This window comes from Chelon labrosus, assembly GCF_963514085.1.
Source record: "Chelon labrosus genome assembly, chromosome: 17".
NCBI classification, from domain to species: Eukaryota; Metazoa; Chordata; class Actinopteri; order Mugiliformes; family Mugilidae; genus Chelon; species Chelon labrosus.
This window is the reverse complement of record NC_140350.1, coordinates 16528669-16553310: the sequence shown is the minus strand read 5'-3', so window position 1 is coordinate 16553310 and position 24642 is coordinate 16528669. Positions and strand designations below refer to the sequence as shown.

At 40.1% G+C, this 24642-nt stretch overlaps 1 protein-coding gene across 1 annotated transcript in view; it reads left to right on the top strand.

Annotated features, from left to right (window-relative positions):
• Nucleotides 1–23299, top strand: part of LOC311502204 (glutamate receptor 1-like) — a gene marked incomplete at its 5' end in the record, with an annotated part of 66961 nt that extends 43662 nt beyond the window's left edge. The window contains 7 exons of the mRNA XM_084564330.1: nt 1111–1234; nt 1823–1964; nt 4960–5158; nt 5899–6146; nt 10421–10535; nt 17643–17777; nt 22403–23299. Coding sequence (XP_084420456.1) covers nt 1111–1234; nt 1823–1964; nt 4960–5158; nt 5899–6146; nt 10421–10535; nt 17643–17777; nt 22403–22609 — 1170 coding nt within the window. The 3' untranslated portion in view covers nt 22610–23299. The remainder of the gene's footprint in view (nt 1–1110; nt 1235–1822; nt 1965–4959; nt 5159–5898; nt 6147–10420; nt 10536–17642; nt 17778–22402) is intronic.
• Between the last annotated feature and the right edge of the window lie 1343 nt (nt 23300–24642).

Below are 24642 nucleotides of genomic sequence, written 5' to 3'. Positions count from 1 at the left end.
AACAAAATGGAAGCGTTTGGGAAAAACAGCAACTCAGCCACGAAGTGGTAGGCCACGTAAAGTGACGGAGAGGGGTCAGCGGATGCTGAAGCGCATAGTGCAAAGAGGTCGCCGACTTTCTGCACAGTCAATTGCTACAGAGCTACAAACTTCATGTGACCTTCAGATTAGCCCAAGTACAGTATGCAGAGAGCTTCATGGAATGGGTTTCCATGGCCGAGCAGCTGCAGCCAAGCCACACATCACCAAGTGCAATGCAAGGCGTCGGATGCAATGGTGTAAAGCACGCCGCCACTGGCCTCTAGAGCAGTGGAGACGCGTTCTCTGGAGTGATGAATCACGCTTTACCATCTGGCAATCTGATGGACGAGTCTGGGTTTGGAGGTTGCCAGGAGAACGGTACATTTCAGATTGCATTGTGCCAACTGTGAAATTTGGTGGAGGAGGAATTATGGTATGGGGTTGTTTTTCAGGAGCTGGGCTTGGCCCCTTAGTTCCAGTGAAAGGAACATTGAATGCTTCAGGATACCAAAACATTTTGGACAATTCCATGCTCCCAACCTTGTGGGAACAGTTTGGAGCGGGCCCCTTCCTCTTCCAACATGACTGTGCACCAGTGCACAAAGCAAGGTCCATAAAGACGTGGATGACAGAGTCTGGTGTGGATGAACTTGACTGGCCTGCACAGAGTCCTGACCTGAACCCGATAGAACACCTTTGGGATGAATTAGAGCGGAGACTGAGAGCCAGGCCTTCTCGACCAACATCAGTGTGTGACCTCACCAATGCGCTTTTGGAAGAATGGTCAAAAATTCCTATAAACACTCTCCTCAACCTTGTGGACAGTCTTCCCAGAAGAGTTGAAGCTGTAATAGCTGCAAAAGGTGGACCGACATCATATTGAATTCTATGAGTTAGGAATGGGATGGCACTTCAGTTCATAGAATGAGTAAAGGCAGGTGAGCGAATACTTTTGGTAATATAGTGTAGCTTTAATTTAATTTAATTTAATTTAATATTTACTTTATGTTCAGATAAAGTTTAGTAAATTAATATTTTAAAAGTCTTTTCCTGTATAACCACTAATAACTGTTTTGTTTTTTTTTCCAGGTGAGTCGTTTCAGTCCTTATGAATGGAAGGGTGACGACTCTGATGACGAAGATGAAACTTATCCCTCCTCTGCAACTCGACAAGGTCTGCCGTCTTCATCCTCTGAACTCGCTCACTCTCCAGGTATCTCATCATCATCGTCATCATCATCATCATCGTCATCATCATCATCATCATCATCATCATTATCATCATCATCATCATCATCATCATCATCATCATCACACTCACCGTCGTCAAGGTCTGAGACGTCTTCCTTATGTCGTTAAAGATCATTCATCATCATGGTAGTCATCATATCTCATTTGATCCTACCTCATCTTGTGTTATCTTTTCTTATTTCATGTTATCTTATATCTTCTCATTTTTTAATATAATTTATTTAATTTCATGTTATCTTATCTCGTCTAAGTTCATATTTTTATATCTCATTTCATGTCATCATATCTAATTTTATGTTATCTTATCTAATTTCATTTCATATTATTTTATCTCATATCATGTCATCTGATCTAATCTCATCCCATATCAACCAATTTCGTGATATCTTATTTCATGTCATTGTATTCAATTCAGTTTCATTTATTCAAATGTATCTCATCTCATCTCGTCCAGTTTCATGTTATATCATCTCATTTCCTCGTCCTCTTTATGGGGTTTATCGTTACTCCTGTCAACGCTGAGACTGTAAACAGTTGTCTTTTTGATCAGGGTTCTCACAGACTCAGAACCAGAACCAGAACCACCAGAAAGAAAAGGACACTCCAGAATACACCAACGACTTTGGGATCTTTAACTCTCTGTGGTTCTCACTCGGAGCCTTCATGCAGCAGGGCTGTGATATCTCCCCCAGGTATGATGCATAGACAAACACAGGAGTCAAAAAAACATCAAATATTTATATTTATAAATTTCTAATTATTTCCCTTTGCACCAATCTGCTAACAGAGTAAAAGGAAAATTAAAAGGTGTAATCTTTAAAACACTGTGTTGAATTTTATAAGCTTACCAAATACCAAATACAGTTAGGGATGTCTCTGAGATACGGAGCCTTACCATCAGAGATATACAGTACATATTAACACACACGAAACACGTATGATTCTGTGTGACATGCTGCCGGGTTTGTTGTATGTTACTGTTAAGGCCTGAAGCTGTTTCTATTCTGGACCTATTGTTCTGTGTGTGTGTCACTTTCTTTAGTTTACATTTGTCTTTACATGTATATGATTTTTTCACTGCATGTGCGTTTTCACTAATTTAAAGCTACGCTGTAGCAGAGGTTTTGTAACCACCTGTTTTCACCAAGAAAACCAGACAGTTTTTGTTCTGCTTCTCGCTTTTCAGTTTTCCATTAAGAGGGGCGGAGTTGATCAGGTCACATGTTCATTTCACTTTAATTTACAGCCATTCTCATCTCACATGATCATATTTCATTTCATCCCATCTCGTTTTATATTATCTTATTTTATGTAATCTCTTTTCTTCCCATCATATCTCCTCTCATGTTATCTCATCTCATCTTTTCTCATCACATCATCTTATTTCATCTCATTGCATCACGTCTTGTGTCATCTTGTTTAGTCCCATTCCATCTCATCCTGTCTCTAATCTTATCTCATGTTACCTCATCTTATTCGAGTTCATGTTGTCATGTTATCTCGTTTTGTCTCTTCTCACGTTATCTTAACTCTTCTCATCCATCTCATCTCATCTCATCTCATCTCATCGTATCTCATCTCATCTCATCTCATCTCATCTCATCTCATCTCATCTCGCCTCATATAACCTCATCTCGTCTTGTCTCATCCCATCTCATATAGCCTCTTCTCACATTATCTCGTCCCATCTCATATAACCTCATCTCATATAACCTCATCTCATATAACCTCATCTCGTCTCATCTCATCTCATATAACCTCATCTCGTCTCGTCATGTTATCTCGTCGCATCTTGTTCCTTGGGTATAAGTGAACATTTGTGCCACGTTTGAAAAACCTCTGAACAGACAGACTAACTGAAAACACAATGTCTGAGAGTTTGCTTTTTATTTTTTTTTTATGTTTCTCTGTCATTATCAAACAGCTGCAGACTCTCACACTCTGCTGCTTTTTAGTTAGTCAGATGATACCACATATCAAAACCACTGAACAGTCAGTCATGTTTCATTTAAACCTCAGTTGGTAAAGGACAGAAATAACTTGTTTGGCACAGGGGGGTTAAGTTAGAGCTAAAATATAATATAATCATGACATTTCCAAATATTCACACCTCTAATGTGTTATGTGTCCATTTCTACCCTGGAGTGCTCTGTATATACCATCACACAGGGTCACCTTTAGACGAGCCAGTAATACCTGCAGGCCTCAAACAGCATCGGTTTGCATTTGATGTGTGAATGTGTCGATGTATTTGATGGTCATGTTGAGGAATGAACGGGAACGGATGATAAGAGAACATGAGTCACACATGTTACAACCACCGCCTCTCTGGTAACGTGATGTGTCTTATGGTGGCCATTTTAAAGGTCAGCTTGGTTGTGAGCCACGTAAAGTTGGTCCCCTGTAGATTCCTGAAGTCTTTTCTTGTCTTCCTTGCATTTTCCTGGAGTCAACTGGATTCAGTCCAATAAATCTTTCTGTCAAAGTTAATGTAGTGTGGAAAGGGTAGCTCATACCTTGTGGATTCATACCTCCATGGATTCTGTTTAGTATTTTTTTGGAGCTGTTGAATCCAGTTGGTAGTATTGAATGATGATCTCCTACTACCACCTCACCAAACATCCACATTCAGCTATTTACTAACTGCTGCCTGATTCACTTCATTTACCAGAGTAAAGTTCTTCAACATGATGGACATGTTAAGTCCCCTGATTTTAGATGTTCCTCTTCTGCTTCTTCTCCTTCTTTGATATTTGGCAGCTTTGACGCTAGCCAACCACCATTAAAACAGAAGAGAAATAATAATTGTTGACGCTACAGGGACTTGATTTTGGTTTATGGCAGACCTAAAATAATAACGACAAAAAATCAGGCTTAGTTGAAGGCTGATACCGATCATTTAAAAAATACAGAGACTAAATAAGAAGCACACTTTATAAAAATGAAACAGCCTACCACAGCAGCACAACAGCTGCTATGCTTGAGCAACTCAACAGAGAAGATCCTGTGGCATTCCATTGTCAAAATCTCAAAAACAATGAGACATTAACATAATTTGCTATTTAATTTGTTTTATAGTTTGTTATTTCTTTTTTTATGTATGAATTAAAATAAGACTTCAGACTAACCGATAATGATTGTTAGCTTCACATACAGTATGTCCATGTAGACAATGTTTTTGACTGTTGAGGACAGAATTTGCTGCTTTTTCCAGCTTTACTTTTGCTGTCTCTATGTTTATTTTTCATCTGAACCGTGGAAACGTCCTCACAGAGATTTTCAAACATCAACCTGTGCCGACTTTCCGCTGCTTCCTGCTACCTCCTCTCTCCTCTACTTTCATGTTTGTTTACTGGGAAGTGATGTTTACCAAAGTCAGACAGAGAGGAAACGTCTGGCCTGCATCTTCCTACTGAAGCTGGAATATTAATACGTGATGCACCTGACTGTGACAGGAAGTCAAGCTGTATGGTACATCTAACTTGTGCCAAGTGCAAAAAATTTAAAATTAATAATTCCCAAAAGCCAGCTTGTGGCTGAAACTTTTTCTGATTCGTTCCCAGTAAATCTAGGAAGTAAAGGAGGGGCCACCGAGGTATCCTAAGGCAACCCTGACCCCTGCTCCTACAACCAGAATGACCGTGAAGCTTCACTGAATTCGTCTGTCCTCTCTTTTTTTCTCTTCAGGTCTCTCTCAGGCCGAATCGTTGGAGGAGTTTGGTGGTTTTTCACCCTCATCATCATCTCATCCTATACAGCCAACCTGGCAGCCTTCCTCACAGTAGAGAGGATGGTGTCGCCCATAGAGGGTGCAGAGGACCTGGCCAAGCAGACGGAGATCGCCTACGGTACTCTGGATGGGGGCTCCACCAAGGAGTTCTTCAGGGTAAGGACTCATTCCTATAATATCATGTAATACTTTCACACTGTGTAAAAAAGACCTTTAAACATCTTAAATCACTCACCCAAGACTGATCAAAACCAGATGAACTGTTTACATGGAGACCAAATAAAATGATGTAATTAGATAAACGTGTTCACATCAAAACATCAGACACTGTAGAACTTTACTGATGAAGAGGAGCATCACATCTACTGGAAATAGAACAGAAGAAGAAGAGGGAGGAGGAGGAGGAGGAGGAGAAGAGGAAAAAAAGACAGTAAAAGGAGGTGGAGGTAGAGGAGGAGAAGGAGGAGAAGAAAAAGAAGGAAGAGGAGAAGAAAGAGATAAAGTAGAAGAAGAAAGAGGTGAAGAAGAAGGAAGAAGGAGGTGAAGAAAAAGAAGAAGAAGAAGGAGGAGGTGGTGAAGAAGAAGGAGGAGGAAGACATAAATAAACACAGGAGAAGAAAATGAAGTAGAAGGAGGAGGAGGAGACAATGGAGAAGAAGGAGAATGAGGAGGAGGTAGAGAAGGGAGGAGGAGACAAAGGAGAAGTGGGAGGTGGAGGAGGAGGAGAAGAAGAAGAAGACGGACGAGGAAAAGAAGAAGAAGGAGAAGGAATGGACACAAATGGATGGAGACAAAATTTGAATGTAAAGTTGTTTAGTCCCAGTCAAAGGCTGCACTGTAGAGTGAAATAGTTGTTCTTTTGACACAGTAAATATATTTCTGTTCTCCTGGTTTAGCGGTCGAAGATCGCCGTGTTTGAGAAGATGTGGTCATACATGAAGAGCGCCGACCCGTCCGTGTTTGTAAAGAACACCAACGAGGGTGTGATCCGGGTCAGGAAATCAAAGGGGAAGTATGCCTACCTGCTGGAGTCCTCCATGAACGAGTACATCGAGCAGAGGAAGCCCTGCGACACCATGAAAGTCGGAGGAAACCTAGACTCTAAAGGATACGGAGTGGCCACGCCCAAAGGATCGCCCCTCAGGTAGACTCTCTGGTGTGGCGTTCATGTCGCTGTTGTGTTTGTCTGTGTTTGTTTGTAGCTTTAACAATGAACCCATCTCTACATCAGTTAGATCTGAATCATATAGCTCTTCACGTAATTTCTAGTTGAAGCTACAAATAGTAGACATTGTAAGTGCATGCAATGTGAGAAAAAACATTTACATTTTAAAACCATTAACTTTCACAGCAGTAATCATCTTAAATAGATTAAAGCAATTAATTTCAGTTGCTTATGAATATAATGTAGAAGGTGTTTAAGCCTCCAGTTTAAACCGTAAAGCTTGGCTCTGTTCTCCAGCTAGATCAGCAGATTTTGATTGACCCTCTGTTGGCCTCTCTGATTGGTCTGCTGACAACCAATCAGAGGTCTTATATTTACATTTAACTATCGTGTTCCCATGTACGGAGCACTGGACAGGTCTGTCTTTGTAGTCTTTCAATCACTGATCTGAGTCTGGATGCAAAGCTGTGTGTCACGACAGCGCTTTCTATGCCCACCATCCACCCCGACCTCCTCCGGCTGATTCAAACTTCAGTCTCAATAAAGTTTTTTGTCAGGATATTTGGTACCTTCAGCTACTTCAACGGGGCTCAAAATCATATTTGGGTGTCCGATATTTATATATTCTGTATTTCTTGTGATACTGTTGCTAGGTTTGCCAAACAATAGCCATGCGAGGGTCCGTTCCCATAGAAACGTGTTTAATATTTGTAATAGAGTTTAGCGGTATGGTGGAGGTGAGATGGCTAACGTTAGCAGGCTTTGTTTTTTCACCAGTTTTTTAAAGTTTAATTCTTCTGCTGTTCCTAACCTCATTGACTCCATGTCTTTTCACATTTTAGATCTTGTTTGCCTAACCTAGCAACGTAGGAAGTCGGAGCCCTGTGATTGGTTGTCAGCAGACCAATCAGAGAGGCCAACAAAGGGCCTTTGCTGGAGTTGGAGCTATTTTTACCATTATATGATTAATGAGATGATTAAACTGAGTAAACTTTCTACATTTATTGCTGGATAATTTAACCTTATCGGAGCCTTGCACATAGTTTTTAGATAAAATCATACTAGAGGACAAAAGTCTCCTCTGTAAATCTAGATCATCTTTTCTAAGACAGGTCAGATAAGACGTTGGAGAGTGGTACCGAACGTCCCCGGCTGTAGAGACGATAAGAAACGTCTCATTTTACTCTGACAGGCTGGACTATAAAAATGAAACCTGCACTCACAGAACAGTCTGTTTAGGCTTTCAGGCTCATGTATGTCTTTGTGTCTGTCTCCGTCTGTGCGACTGTCAGTCTCTTAATCTGTCTCTCTGTCTGTCTTGTCTCTCTCTCTTTTGTCTTTGTCAATATGTCTGTCTGTCCGTCTGTTCCCGCCCTGTCGGCCTGTTTACCTGTCTGTTGTCTTCAGTATGCCGTCTCTCTGCCGCTATAATCATCAGAGTACTGACAATAACCATGACGTCCTGATCAGTCTGTCTCTTTATGTCTGACTCAGCTCTGCTGCTGTCAGGTACAACCTTCATCCTCTCAGTGAATCAGATCTGAAAACTGTACTCTATCAATTGAGGACTTTAGCTAAAGATGGAGGGAAAACTTCATCACCTCCTCCTCCCCCTTATCCGCTCAGTCTTTTCCTTTTCTCCTCAACTTCCTTCTCCTTTTTCTCATCCTCCAGTTCCGTTTACTCCACCGTCTTCTTTTTCTACTTCTCATCCCCCACATCCTTTTACTCCTCCTCCTCCTTTTCTCCTCTTCCTCTTCTACTTCTTCTTCTCCTTCTCCTCCATCGTCTCCGTCTCTTTTCTTCTTCCTCCTCCTCCTTCTTCTTCTACCCCCATCCTCCACTTCCTTTTACTCCTGTTCCTTCTTCTCATTTTCCTTCCTCTCCTTCTGTTTTTCCTTCTTCTTCCTCCTTCTCCTACCTTTCTCCTCTTGCTCTTCTTCCTCTTTCTTCTGCTTCTTCTTCTCCTACCTCTTTTTCTTCTACTCCTCCTCATCATCCACTTCCTCTTACATCTTCTACTTCTTCTCCTTTTCCTTCTCTTCTCCTTCTTTCCTCCAACTCCTTTCCTCCTCTTCCTCCTCACCCTTCTTCTCCCTCTCCTTCTTTTCCTCCTTCTTCTTCTTCCTCCTCCTCCTCCTCCTTCTTCTTCATCTTCTTCTACTCCTCCTCATCCTCCACTTCTTCGTACTATTCCTCCTCCTCCATTTCTCATCTTCCTCCTCCTTCTTCTTCTTCCAGTAGAGTCGATGCTCTTCTTCATTCAAGTGCTACAGTGATTGATGTTGATGAATATGGTTTGATTTTTACCTGACAGCAGCAGCATTTGAATTCATGGTCTTTGTTTCAGCGTCCTTGTTTTTTTTGTTTTTTTTTATCAGAACATCTATCAGAACTCATTCTTTGTGCCTCACATCAGCATTTCACAGCCAACCCAGAGTCAGAGAAAAATATTTTCTGCACAGATTAGACTGGTGCATGCGAGGCATAATAATTTGTTCCTTAATCTTTTCAAACTATTTAATCGTCAGGCTACTAATCAACATTCTGCCGTCACAATTTTATGTTTGTAAGAATTAAACCTCTCCTGTTTTCTTGTTCTTCTGCATGCAGCTGCAGAAAAAACTAAAATCATTCATCATTTAAAAAAAAGGAACATCAAGAGCCGTTTTTTGTGATCAGTTGCTTAGCAACACAGTCGTGCTGTTAAACCACTTGAATGCTGAGCATATTGTATAATCAACTTTACACATAAGAAATATTAGCTATCTGTGAACAGCCTGTGTCTGTCTCTGGGTCTAACAGCTCTCAGTGCTAACAGATGACAAACGATATTTAGCTACTTCATGTCATCTGCTTTCTCCTTATTTTGCTGATTTTTTTATTTATTTAACCATCTGTCTGCTTGAAGAGTCTTGTTCCAAAATGACAATTTAAACATGATCGTGACAGAGTTTTCATTATATTTTGAATATATTACATTAGGTAAGATCATCTGGAATGAGTCGAATTTTAATTTAATTACACCAAACTGACATCAGAAAAAGAATAGAAAGGCCGACTGTGATGTTGCCTCAAAAAGTTGCACTTGAACGCACCACAAAGACAACGACCAGCTGGTGCATAGGCCTATGTTTTTCACCTGCAAATAACTCTTCTACCAGCAGGTGGCAGTAGTCTTTATTTATCATTCAAAAGAAGAAATGAGGAGACCTACTATTAGCTGGAAGGCTAGAAAGCTAGCATTAGCTAGGATGAGCTACTATTAGCTGGGAGGCTTGGAAGCTAGGAGAAGCTACTATTAGCTAGGAAGAGCTACTATTAGCTGTGAGGCTAGAAAGCTAGGGGGTGTGACTATTAGCTAGGGGGATATGAAGCTAGGAGAAGCTACTATTAGCTAGGAGGAGAAGGCTACGAGGAGATACTATTAGATGGGAGGCTAGGAGGAGCTACAAACTGTCATACAGACCGGAAAAACAGCCAACCATCGGTTTAGTTTATCACGATCCTTGAACTACAGCTTCAACTCTATAAAGAAATAAAATGTACATGTTTAAATACACAAAACACTTCAGAACAAGGCTCTTCTGTTGCCATCATTACATCAACTATTGTTGTCCTTTCAGACTGAAACTGACTGCTCATTTAGCATTTCATTGATTCGCCATCGCTGCTATGTACTGTAAAGGGGAACAACAGGCAACAATGGGAGTCTATGTATCTTGCAGGATATAATACAAGCTTACAAAGATGCTGCATGTTTCTTATTCATTACTTCAGAATATTTTACATCCCAATATTTGACTGTTGTTCCTCCTTCATTTATCAGATAATAAATGGAAATGAATGCAAGTCAAGGTTTGCTGCACAGTAACCATTAATAGGATTATCATGTGTCAACCCAGACCCTTGTTAAAGTGTTTACGTCATAGACTGCTTTGGTTTTTAGAAGCTGATCTCAACAGAAAAAATGTGTAATGAGGCCATCCATTTGAGTATTGAGTGAAATTAGTCTCATAATGGTCAAAAATGACCCTTTAATTCAGTCCCGTAAATCTGACTGAATAGTAAAAGATCAAACTGAAGCTTCCTGGATGTGCACAAATGTAAACAACATTTTAACGAGGTCTGGTTCTTCATGCCTGTCATAAGTACACACATGTAATGTGTAAATGCTATCTTTATAGTGGTAGTCCTCTGTTCATTAACGCCTAGTTCCCTTTTATCCCTTATTGTTACTATCATCCCCGTAGAAACCCTGTTAACTTGGCAGTGTTAAAACTGAACGAGCAGGGCCTGTTGGACAAATTGAAAAACAGATGGTGGTATGACAAGGGAGAGTGCGGCACCGGGGGAGGGGACTCCAAGGTCAGATCACCGTAACCCCCGACGGGTAACGACAGGCAATGGCACACCAGGGTAACTGGCAACAACTAACAGCTTCAGTGTCAAGCATAAAACACTCCGGATGGCACCAATCACCCGAAAATCATATTTGGTGTCAACCCTAGACCCAGCAAAATCATTTGCACTCTGATGAACGGGGTATTTTACAAAACAAGTCCAAGCGTTCATTAGAAAAAAGCCTAATACCAAGCCTCTCCGAAACAGGACACATTCAAGTCATAAAGTTGTGAATGTAAAGGACCATTCAGGGTAGGACTCACAGCGCTAGAAGTGGCTCTATTTCTAGTGCCTTACACTAGGATTTTTAAAAAAAAACCACAGCCTTATTTGTTCATTGTGCTTCAAACGTACAACACAGAGCTGCCAGTGAAAAGGTCTGCCTTCAAATTTCATTACAGACAAATTAAAATTTCCTCACATTAGTTCCTGCAACTAAACATTTCTTTAGTGACTGCTGTATCGGACTGTCGCGGTGAAGACAGAGCTGAGCTCATTCCAACTATCACCTGTGGTTCTGAACTTCGGGGTCGTGAGCAAAAGAATGACGTCGTAGATACAAATGTCTGAAATGAGGTTCCTCTGTAAGGATGGGCTGGACTCAGCCTAAGAGGTAGTGTGAGGAGTTTGGACATCCAGAAATTAGCTCGGAGTAAGACTCAGACTTTTTGGTGAAAGGGACCAGTTAAAGTGGTTCAGTCATCTGGTTAAGAATGACCCAGAATTACCTGGAGGGATTATATATCCCGTCTGGCCTTGGAATACCTCGTGATCCGCAGGAAGAGTTGGAGTGTGTTGCCTGGGAGAGGGATATCTGGGATTCCTTGCTAAGCCTGTTGCCACCCAACCCAAGATAAGCCAATGACGAGATGAATGGACTTCCCACAATCTCACAAGCTCCGTTTGAAGACAGCAGAACAGATCTGAATAGAACCCACATTAAATACATTCTTAAACAATCAGTAGCATGTTGCCTTATCTCACACTGTTGGCGAAAAGGCAACTGGCTTCAAGTAAGTTTCATTAGAAGTCAACAATATGAAGCTACGAGTTGATGCCCAGTACTTGTATTTAGCAGTTCACTTTTAAACGGATGATGACGTAACAGCCCCAATCCCTTGGGCAACACTTCAACAGCAATTTGAAGACAATGTAGTTGGCCACGCTTGTAGGTGGACCACTGCTTTACAGCATATATGCAGCATAAGAAAAAATCAACATGTGCATGGAACTGAGGTAGATAAAGCCCAGCTAACATGCAATAAACCAAGTAACAACTTATCCTGGGTAGTAAAATACCCCTTTGATCAATCGGTTCCTTGTTCATGGACAATTTCACTCCAAACCCAGAGATTTGTTCGATTTTCCTCCCCACATAATACTGTTTGTGAAGTTATTTGTCACACTTTATCTTCATCGAAGCACTTTTGCTCAGTAAACTCAAAGATCCCGGAGTGTTTTCACCTCTTGCCGGTTACCCAAAGTGATATAGTAATACACATCTCGCACGTAGGGAGTCAGGCCAAACCAAGCTAGATGGAGTATTAACGCATATCACTTTGACACTCACATATTCCAGAGCAGTTTTATGTGTGATTGTGCCTGTTTTCTGTTTGTTTTTTCTTTCTTTCTGTTGTCGTTGAAGTGTTTTCTGTAGCAGCATCTGCACTGCTAATGCCACTTTTGATCGTTGATCGTTGCTGCCGCTGCTGCTGCCGCTGTTGTAGCCATCGCAGCTCTGTTGCTGTGCAGCTCAACAATAACATAAGATAACATGGAGGTGCATAATGTTATTTATGTTATTTCCAATCCCCCCTTCCCCCTTCCCATGGTTCTTTGAAGAATCCCAGTAAACCTAGCAGTACTGAAGCTCAATGAACAAGCCGTCTTAGACAAGTTGAAAAACAGGTGGTGGTATGACAAAGGGGAGTGTGGACACAAGGATTCCGGGAGAAAGGTCAGTTCTTGAAGTCACTCAGCCTGATCACACATCCATTTGTTGGTTAACCCCCTCCCCCACTTCCCCCTTCCTCCCTCCTCCATGAGACCCACAAACACCAGCAGGTATACTCTGAAAAGAAAAGGTCGTGCTGTTTGTTGTTTTTTTTTAGTCCAGTGCTGATGGTTTATCAGCTTGTATTGTTTTTAAATAACCATGCTGCCATGTGGGATAAAGTGGTTACTTGGAGACAACCCTGTTTCTATGAGTAAAGGCCTGATTATTTGGAGTAATAAGGAGTGAATTTAGAATATGTGAAACTTACTCTCTCTGATTTTAAAAAACTAATTTCCTTTCCACAATGAGAATTAGGTTTCAACGAGCAGCTGGTTAGCCTAGCTTAGCACAAAGGCTGGAAACAAGAAGAAGATAGCCTGGTTCCCTCTAAATGTAAAAATATCTGCCTCCCAAAATGACTGACGCTCACTGAAAACCCCATTTTTTTAACCAATAAAAAGTATTTTAAGGATCAGTGTTTACCAGGACGAGTCTTGTTGTCAGGGAGTTACTGGATCCATTAACGTCTTAATTTATGCATGATCAAGGCCTTAAGTGTAAAAATTACAATTAACTCTTTTAAAGTCTTTTAAAAGGTCTTAATATGCTAGAGACAGGATAAGAGATATTTATGTTTAGTTTTCTTGATGTTAAAAGTCTCAAAATATTCTCATACGGTTCTGATTTGTTTTATTAAAAGGGCTGGGTATTGCTACTGAGTTCCTGAACCCTGAATTTGATTATGATTTAATATCATTTCATATATATACTTATTTATAAGAGAGATTTGTTGTATTTCCACAATATTTTCCTTCTAGTTTCTTATCTTTCATGTGTTTTATTGCCATGCTTATTAAATAGAATCAGCTTTCAGCTTTATTTGAAAATTAAGCAGCCAAATATTTTTTTCGTTGTGGCTGTCAGTTCTTAAATTTAATCTAAAACAGCCTTAAAACTGCCTTAAATCCTTCGACCTGCAGATACTCTGACTCTGTCATACTTAGTCTTCCACATAACCTGTGTTGGCGCTTTAGTTTTTTTGTGTCAGCGGTTAGATTTCAGTGTGCTGGCAGATGGATTTAGTTACCAATCATCAACCAGTCCTGAAACTGATCTTTTAATGTCAAAAGATCACATTCAGTCAAATCATTCTTGGTCTTTTGAAGAGCTTTTTGTTTTCAGAGTGTACACTGCTGTTCAGCTGACCATTCTGAAGAACTGGAGGATAAATCAAATAAAACATGACAACATTAAGGTTTGCTAATGATGTGTGAAACTTCACGAGTCCAATTTGTACTTGGTGCGAAGAGGCCGTCGTTCTGTTCTGAGTAATTTTTTTCATGAACTTATTTTCCACAATCTGCTCCAAACTCAAAGGCAAATTTATGCAAATTGATGAGAAAATGAGTCGAGCTTTAGCCGGCTCTGACAAAGCAGACTTTTTTGGAGATAAGGGGTTTCCAGATCAGTAGAAATCCATCAGATTTCTTCCGAGGCTTTTCTCTGCTCAGACTTCCTTCTGTTCTCCAGAATATTCAGTGGTCAGCACAGTCAACTGGAAGCAGCCGCAGACAGACGAGTGACTCCACTCAAAAAAATGTGACTTTTTACATCACTTTTAGTCCCGGCTGCCTTTTGATGCCACACTTATATTTTGCTCCTGTTTGTTCTGTGTAAATTTCTTTATTTTTTATTCAGATTATTTTATTTTTTTTGTCTAAAAAGAAAGAAGAAAAACAAAATCTGTCCAGGAAGCAAAACTCCAGATTAAACCTAGACTGTTTTTTTTTGTTTGTTTGTTTTTTGTTTTTATGAACACGTGATGTGAAATGTCAGATTTTTTCTCCCTCTCTCACTATTGTCCTATGTCTCTCTTCCTTCCTCTCTCTGTTTATGGCTGCTAACCAACACTGATGAGATTTTAAAGCCACTGACCACAGTTTTTTCCGTCCTCCTCTCGTCCCTTCTCGTCCCACAAACGCTGATGTTTTCTTCTCCAATCTGTCACATACCTCCTGTTTCCTCTGAACTCGCTGAGTAACAGACCGTGACTAACGAATGGAGGAAAATGCTCATCAGTCTGTTGAGGAAAGACAATTTTAATGTCAGACTGAAACTAAACACTAATGCAACTTAACTTTTAAAGCTGATTGATGCTCATTCTGTTTTCTTTAACATTTAATCTGCAGAATATCTTCTAAATTTCACCCCTCGTTGGTTGGTGAATAATAAATATAAATGTCAGAATCTGCTGGAAAATTGGCCATCATGGTTTCCTCCGGCAGACACTTTTACGTGGCCGACCGACTGCAGAGAAAAACACAGAAATATTCAGTTTATTTTCAAAACTCAGAATTTAGAAGCAGCAACAAGGTGAAGTTTGTTATTTACTGACATATTCAGGGGATTTGAGTGTGGGAAGGCCTGAGCTGGGACTAAATTAACTGTCAACATGTCAACAGGCGTCTAACGTGTTTTCCTGGAAAGGTCTTGTGGAAGTTTCGGTGGATTCCAGTTTAAGAAAGGGCTTGTGCATAACCAGATAACATTTAATAAGATACTAAATTCTTTCATTTGAAAACTTGGGATTGATTATAAACACAGACATGTATTTCTCATCTTCTTCCACCAGCTGCTCTTGGCTGCTTTTTGTGGTTTTAAATGAGGATGTGAGTGAGCTTCAGAGTCTAAAAACTTTTACACAACTCTTTTTTTGTGCTGGAAGATGAAACTTGCTTAAAAAGACATAACCATAATAAATCAAGAATATCTCCAAAACCCTCTATGGATGGGTCAGACTCCAGTGAATGGATTCCCAGTGTTAGTTGATTCCACATCAAATTTATCTTTTTGTCCTTGCCTAAAATTTCTTACAGATTAGATAGCAATGATATCATTCTGAACTCATTCAGTAACCCCTTGACTAGAACTGGAGTTTGTAGAGTTTATAGAAACACCACAAAGCACAAACATTCTAAAAAGGCCCTTAGTAAAAATAGAACCAGGCTGTTTGGAGAACCAAAGTGTCCAAAGTGTGCCACATTGTGTTTTTACCTCTTGAAAGAGAATCTGTCTACAAAATACAACTGATTCCCACTATTGTAGGCAATGTATACACAATTCAACTTTTTATTGAATTTATTTTAATGAACCATTTTATTCAGCCTGTACATCATTAGATTATGTCATTGTGCACATTATAGAATCCATAAAAATGTGAATGTTGGCCAGTAAGCCGCCATGTGGTACATAGTTGATGGGCAAGCATGTTGATGCCTCAGAAGGACCACACAAAGTAATAAAAATAATAACAGAATCCTTATACAGCAATCTTTGCTAAAAACATGTCGGCTGCTATTTCTGCAGACAGACTTTATTTTGGTCTCTGGCAGGGTTTGTCTAAAATGAGAAGCTGCTTGCTGATTATTTGCTGATAAAAAAAAAAAAGATAATCTGGATATTAACCATCACAGAGTTCAGTAAAAACATATTTGTTTTAGATCTGCGTTATTTTCACTGATGGAATCTATTAAAACATGTCTGGATTATACAAAAATGTGACTTCTAAATCTACTCCCAATCCTAATCTTCTAAATTCTGTATTTCAGACGTTTAAACTACAAACTGAAACTCGACTGCACATGTTGTGACTAATAAATCTGACGTATGGAATAAATCTGAAGAAATGTTGACTAGTGGACAGATAATTATTAATTTTAAGGAAAAACTTTATTTTATTTTCAGTCTGGCTTTAAACTGTCTTTCAATGTGACTTCTTAGAAGTTGATTGGCCGAGGTCAGCTGACAGTTTGGAGAGGAACGCCCTCTGATTGGTGCACAACACTTCCTGTTGGAGAGGCCACGGGCACTGGGAGCGCTGTTTCCTACTTTTTGTTTTCTAACAGGCTGCATGTTATTGGATGAGAAAATCACATGCTCACAAAACCAAGTGATGCATGTGATGAAAGAACGAGGTGCCGCTGATGTCAAAAGGAACAACAGTTCGTCAAGAAATTAACTCCATGGTCTTTTATAGATCTTATTGTTTATTCTGAGTAAAGCTGCTGTAGAGAAGCTGTGAGAAAGAAGTTTTTTTCCTTGTTTGCATTTTTGTGCATGACGGTGCATGTTGAATCAAAGACTGAGATTTGAGGCAATGGAGACAATTAAACGAGAATTTCACCAGTTCAGCTTCCTAGTTACGTAAAGGTGGAAGAAGAATGGTCCTAACCCTAGAGTGTATTTGAAGATGTTTGAATGTTGACAGCTGTTGGTCGTAAATCTAAATGTAATCTCATTTGCAAATTTAGCTTAAATTTAAAAACTTCAACAATCCTTCAGCTCATGGGTTGGTTCGTACAGTTTACTGAATTTCATCAGCAAATTTACAAAAAGTAAACGCCTCAACTTTGAATTACGTAGGAAACCCCACTCACAACTACTTCAGAGAGCAGCTGTCAGTGTCACTTTCCATTTTTATGGCATCAAATAACGACGACAAATCAACACTTGAACACTGGAGCAAGTATGTGATAAAATGAGAGGAAAACAACTTTGGGAAATACATATTTGATGTCTTCTGTCTGCTATAATGGAGGTGTTTAAACTTATCAGTTCAAACACAGAGAAGATAACAAACTAACTTTTCAAATACTAACTTGCCAGTTTATTAGGTACAGTAGTGAAAATGACTGTTATATTATAACAGTCCTGTAGCATGATGTTACTAGAGTCAGTTCTTATCAGAATATGAGTCTGGTAACATCTGGATTTCAATTCTCATCACAAATGGATAATCCTCCAAAACGATCATCCAGTTGAGTTACCACCTTTCTGACACTGTTTCAACATCAACTTAGATTATTATGTTTTCACTAGTGTACCTTATAAACTGGCAACTAAAAGCCACTGAAGCCACGTGTTGCCTCTCTGTCACAGCCTTTGAATCTTGATGGGTGTCTTTTTAGTTAGAAAGCTGATATTTAACTTTAAAATAAAACCTTTGAACTGTGGTGATGTCATGGCCATGTGCACCACGATTGGTTGTCCCTGACCCCGCTTCTCTGTGCTGACAGGACAAGACGAGCGCGCTCAGTCTGAGCAACGTGGCGGGAGTGTTCTACATTCTGATTGGCGGGCTGGGCCTGGCCATGCTGGTGGCTCTGGTCGAGTTCTGCTACAAGTCTCGGATCGAGTCGAGAAGGATGAAGGTGAGTCCAGACAAACGGAAAAGCAGATTTGTTTTAGATCCTTTCGCCAACTGGTTCTGCATCTTTTCCTGTTTCATGGCACCAGATTTTACAAAAATCAGCAGAATAAATTGCACATTAATCCTGTTCCATGCACAATTATTCTCTTAATACTAGGAGTTAGTTTGTTAAATTAAACAGCAGATGGTGCTAAGTCCATTCGGTGCCTTTAAACCGTTACTGAAGAAGAGCAGTGTGGATTTAATGTGAAGAACGTTTCTCATTAGAAGCTTCAGCAGACGCTAAATGTTCGTGTCCAACATGTATTCACCTACTTCTCAATCTCAGCTAAGAAATAATTTGATTGACCCGAAAGACCTTTGGTCTGGAGTCTCTCCACTGGGAACTGATTAGCAGAAGGTGTTGACCTGGCCTCCAAATTCACTAGATCCCAAACTGATCAAGTATCTGTGGGATGATTCACAGAGGCCCCTCCCCTCAACCCATAGGACCCAAAGGCCCCCACTGACAACATTCTGTTGCCAGACACCACAGCACACCCTCAGAAGGCCCATGTCCATTCTCTGATGAGAACTGTTTTGGAGGCACAAGGGAGACCTACGCAATATTAGGAAGGTGGTCATAATGTTGTGTCTGATCGGTGTATTGTAAAAATATACATTAAGTTTATTTTTGCTGGTTAAGCCTGTACAAACTTAAATATAGTTAATATTCCTGTCCCTCCAGAGGACTGTATATTGTATGATTTATGAGTACAGTGTTATTTTAATCATGTGCACCAGCTGCTGCTCTTCTCTGTGTGGAGCCACAGGGCAACATTAATGCCTTTTCAAAGTGCATCAGCTGAATTCTGCTTATCTGCCACTCTGGTCTCAAGCCACTCTTTATCTCCGGCGTCTGAATGTGACGAAACGGCGGTCGTCTCATTACAGGCCGCGCTGGTTTATGCTGAGACTTTGATGGGCTGCTCAGGAGGAACAAACAACTCATTAGAGCCGTTTTCTGTGAGCAGCAGAAGCGCCAGAATGTTTCTCTCCTCTCTGCTGGACTGTTGTTATTCCTTCCACATGTGCGTCTGAGCACAAAGGGAGGAACTGAAGGCGGCGGTGACACAACATGTGTGGAGGATTTCATCAGTGGGAGCAGATGGAGGGCCGTGCAGATCAGGGTTACACTGTGGTTACTTGCAGCAGAGGATGGAGGAGCTCTGCAGTGCACGGACTGATAATCAATACAGAAACATACCATGATACATTATTGATAGTCGGACATGAACGCTGCAGTGTTCTCCTGTAACACTAAAGAAAGGTCTTTGCTTTACTACAAATACTTAAACTGTGAAGCTCTTATGGTTATTTGCTGGTGATCTGATGGACTGTTGACATTTAAAGGCACAAATGCTGATTGTATTGTTGTCTGTTACACACTATGATACTATATAGCTGTACAAAGCAAACAATTCGCTGATATTTTAGCTCCTCTTAGATCATTATCATTGAGAGTTGGAGCTAAATGCTATGGGAATGATAATGCTAATATGCCGATGTTTTGCTACGCTAGCATTTGTCAATCGCAACAGGCATAATGTTGAGTAGCAAGACTCAGTGTCGTAAAATATTTAGATTAGATTTCATTATTAGGCGTTTTTCAGTTGATACAGAGAAAGAAAATACCTCTGCATCAACTGGATAGTCCTCCAACCAACCAAAACCATTTTTTGGTAAATGACATGTATGAATACTCTTCTGTCCAACACCACATTAAACCCCGCCCAAACGATTTAATTCTTTGCTGGAGCAGAATCAGTTCCCACTGGAGAGACTCCAGAACCAACTTTCCCGCTGCAAAAGTCTTCTATGCGGAGGAAGTGGAGTTGGCTTCTACACGTACACATGCAGATGTCGAAGCAGATCAGCTAGGATTAAAGCTGCAGGGCTGCTCAGTTGTAGGTGTCCTCACGGGTTGCTAGCTGTCTTTAGCCTCAGGTCCACTCATGCTCCACCTTTTTGACTGTTATTTAACTACTAAGGTGGAGTCAAGCATGGCTCAGCAACACAGTACAGCTGAGGCCAAATGGAATGTCAGTCTGATGGATATTTAGTCATAAACCAAGGACTTGATGACATTACATGAGAAGATCACAAAAGTTATTTCACTGAACCTTCATGGGAACATTTCACAATAATCCGTCCACTATATGTTGAGGTATTCATTTAAAGCCAGACCTGCCTTCATTAGAGGGTTAGTAATCTACAAAAGTTGTTGCTAATCCATTGAGAAGATGACGGAATCTCTCATTGAATAAGTGTTTATCCTCTGGGGGCTGATACATGAATACTCTTTGTGACGCTATAGAGGGATGCCAATGGATCATTCACCAATTTGGCCCAGAGCAAAATATCGCGGCAACAATTGCATGGATTGACTCAAAATTTGGAATAAGTATTCATGATCTCCAAAGCATAAATAATACCGACTACCTTCAGGTTCAAGTTTTTTTTTTTTTTTCATTAAATTATGGACTCTTACTTTTTATATTGCGTCCACATCATGTCAGACATATCTTGTCTCTGTCTAATCCCTAACACACAAAACTATGCACCTATGTAACATGAGCTAGTTAGCTCTCTTATGCCATGAGAGCTACAACTTTACAAAATGTCCAAGCATGTTCCGGTACATTTTCATCGAGATGCAAATGCTGATTGACATTATGTCATCGTCTGTCACCAGAGTAACTGTGGAAATAAGCACATTTGATTGGTTGATGACCAAAGTCTCTCTCAGAATTCATCATGCTGCTGGCTCCATGGCTGCTGTTGGAGAAGCAAGATGTTTAGATTTCATTATCTCGTCTGTTGTAAAAGATATTGACCGTGAAATAACGTTAAAGGATGAAGAATTAACAGCTGGACTTGAAGCCAGACCAACTTCCTCGCCTACAAAGTTTTTGAGGTAGAAACTCTCTGTTGGGAACTGACTCTGCTCCAGCAAAGATCTGCCGGGCCAATTAAATCATTTGGACGGGGCTTAATGTGGTGATGTACAGCAGAGTAACAGCAGTCATGGAGTTGAATTTGTTTACACATAAATTGATGCAAAGGCATTTTTTTCTTTCTTAGGCAGCGTATCACTTGCAACACGCCAAATAATGAAATCCACAACCACTGACAAGTGTTTGGTTATTTTAGTCCACTATATAGTTTAAATATTATAATCTGATGGATTCCCATCATGAGATTCTTACCTCTGCTTTTAAAAGATAAATTTAAGGTGCATTAGCAGGGATGATGCTCAGACAGAAGGAGTATCTGCGGTTTGTTTATCTGCTGTGATATTTTAACAGGTGGCTGTTTAATATCTGCAGGCGACAGATGCTGTATTCATGTTTTGACAGCACATGTAGACTGGCTATGACAATCTCTAGTAAAGTGAGAACGATGAGCAGTAGAGACAAAGAGGCGCTTTCTCCGAGGCAGCGCTTCAGTAAATGAGCAAACCTGGGATTTATTTGTACCAATATGCCTGACGACTGTCGATACTGGGCAGCTAACAGCGAGGGGAACGTTGGAGCCTCAGAGGCTGGGTATTAACTCTGGATCATTAGTTTTACTGAGAGGTGAGACGGGGGAAGCTTCACACTGTTGCTCAGAAACAACTTTTACATGATGACCTTATTAGACACATATAGAGCATATTACAGCGTAGTCAAGAGATCAGCGTTGGTGATTTGTCCAAAAACCTGATCTACAGATGTGAAACGACTCATAGAGGCTTTAAACACTCATCTAAAACTTCTTACCACACATTAGATTCATATTATAGACAGATCCTTAGTGTGCTTCTTTAAATGGGCTCCTTATAAATACAAGGTTTTCTTTCCCTATCAAAGTTCTCTGTATGCTTAGTGGTTCATTGCAAACAGGAGCTGTTAATGGAGTAATTCAGCAACTCTTTATGGTTTCAATTAGTTAAAATGTAAATGAACATAGGCTTAAAAAAACTCACAGAATCCAATAGTTTACTCTCTGTTTACATTCTCGAGCAGCTTTTGTTGCCTCAGCTTGGAACAGTAAAGTAAAAGAAAGACCTGCAACCAAGGCAGACAATGACGTCTCCTCATGTCTCGTGTGTCTGCACCAAAAAGTTGCACTTGGACACATCACAAAGACTAAAGCCAACAACCAGCTGAGAGGAAATAAGTTTTCAAACCAGCAGGTGGCACTAGTTTGTATTCATCTTTCGAAAGGAGAAACAGGAAGCGCTACTATTAGCTAGAATGCTAGGAAGGTAGAATGAGCTACAATTAGCTGGGAGGCTAAGAAAGTAGGAGGAGCTGCTATTAGCTAGGAGGCTAGGAAGCTACGCGGAGCTACAATTACCTGGGAGGCTAAGACAGTAGGAGGAGCTTCTGTGAGCTGGGAGGCAAGGAAGATAGAATGAGCTACTATTAGCTAGGAGGCTGGGAAGCTACGAGTAGCTACAACCTCTGGTACAGAGCTCGCCTCTCCTGAATCAGTAAATCCACAGTTTATTAATTGTAGATTACTGTGGTATATTTAAAATTAAATACTGAAGCCCAGTGCTCAGCTTTCGTCTGCCTTTCTCCTCCTCCTGTCTTACAGGAACTAATCGACGCCGCCATGATGAGCACCAGCCTCGGCGGTATGGCGGGAGGAGGAGGAGGAGCCCCAGCTGGCGGTTTAGGAGCATCGGCAATTGGAGGAGAGAACGGACGCGTGGTGGCGCACGACTTCCCAAAAGCCGGAGCTCAGGGTTTACCCTGCATGAGCAAGGCAGCAGGACTGGGACTGTCTTCCACAGGCATGTGATACAAACCTAGGCCCCTGATTGGACGTAACGCTCCTGTCTATCAATTTGCTGGTGAGAAATGTTAAGGAGTGAAATGGAGAATAAGAGGAACGGTCATGATGAATGGACCAAATGCAGAAGAACTCTAATGAACAGAGAGTACCTGGACACAACACCTGAGCTGAGTCAGGCTCCTGCAAGACTGCTGGGCTTAACAAACTCCCACAAATCAGAACAACTTTTTTCTACGAGCGCTGTCTTAAACCGAACTCCTCCTTCTGCAATAACAGGACCAGGAGGGAGGAGGGATTTTTTTTTTTAAAAACTTCTTAATGATTGGATTAATACACCGTCTCTTCCTCTTCCTCCTTCTCTTCCTCTTCCTCAGTTCAGTTGAACACCAAGAGCTTTGTCACCTTCACAGAAAGAGCCACTTTGATATGAGGAGGTCCAGATGTTTGAGCATGAAAAAATTTTTTTTTTTACTCTGAAGCACTGGCGAACACTTGTGACGATGATGATGATGATGATGATGATGATGATGATGATCTGATCCAATTACCTGCCACCAAATAATAACACAGTGAAGACGGATGTTGGAGCATTGATCAGGTTTCTCCTGAGACTTATCAATACCCAATCTTTTAAATGTTTTAATTCTGAAGGTTTCCCAACATGCACTGCAAAAAAGGAAGTCCTAATATTTTATTTTAGGATCATCACATCAAATTTATTTCTCATCAAGGACAAATAATAAGTTTCTAAGTCTCATTTTATTCATCTTTAACTTGAATTTCTGACATTTATTTGCCATGTGAAGCTAAACAGGTTGAAATGTGCAAATTTTAAGAAAACAATGATTTCTTGATTGAATGTTTTTACAGTATTAACAGGTCTTAAATCGAGCTAATTGGCTTATTAACTTAATCTGTCCGAGTTTAAACTGCTCCACAACAGAAACATGAGCTTGTCGACCGTCGACGATACAAATTTCTTCTTTAAATTAAACTGTGTGATTATTGAAGTTCACGCTTTCGAGCAAGAGAGTTGTATATTAAATGCTTGAAATGATCGTTTTCCTTCTAATTTCAGTGTGTACAGTTACATCATGAGCCAAACTAATTTCAGATTAATTAAGGAATGAATAATTAGTTAAATGTGGCAGATTGACTTTCTGTTAAATCCCATAATAGATTAGTCAGCCAATAAATGCAGTATGTGCCCACGCAAACTGAAAAAATATAAAATTAATTAAACTTCTTCCTGTGTGATATTAAAAAAATCTTAAATTAATCGCAAACCTGGAGAATTTCAGTTTTGTAATCTGAACTGAACATTGTTTTGTTTTGTTTTTTGAATGATTCAAATGTTATGAATTAAATTTTTATAAAACTTTTTTAACTATTTATAAAATAACTGACATTACAACAGCATGTGTTCAAACTGTCAAGTTTACACTGTAAAAAGAAATTATGCGAAACAGGCTCCTCCCACAACCTCCACCAGGGGGCGATATTTGCTAACTGAAGCGAAACGATGGCATCTGTGAAGGATTGTGTCTGAGGACGATAACTCATCAAACTCCACAATGATAAATGAATTCAGTCCCACATAGCTAAAAGTGACTCTAATAAAAAAAACTGTGTTGAACTGCATTATGGGAAATGTAGTTTGAGGTATTGAGATGTTCTGTTGATTTCATCCCACGTTAGCGGAAAGTAAACCACTGCTTTAGCAGTTTAATGTTAAAGTTTCATATTTTAACTGTTAAAAACCATATTAAACAACATATAGCTTTCAGTTCCTTTAGTCAGGTATTAGAATGTGTAAACACACAAAGCTCGCGCTGGATTAGTGGTACTTTTTTTTTTCATTATCTCAAACAAAACAAATGTCCCCAAATTTAACACATCCCAAACTGTAAATCCAAACCAAAACCTCAAGACTCCCTTGAGGAGACACTTGACCAATTTAATAATTCCCTGTTTCTTCCCAACACATAATACATAACAAGCTAGTTAATTAGTTTGCCTAAAGGCCTATATTAACTCAC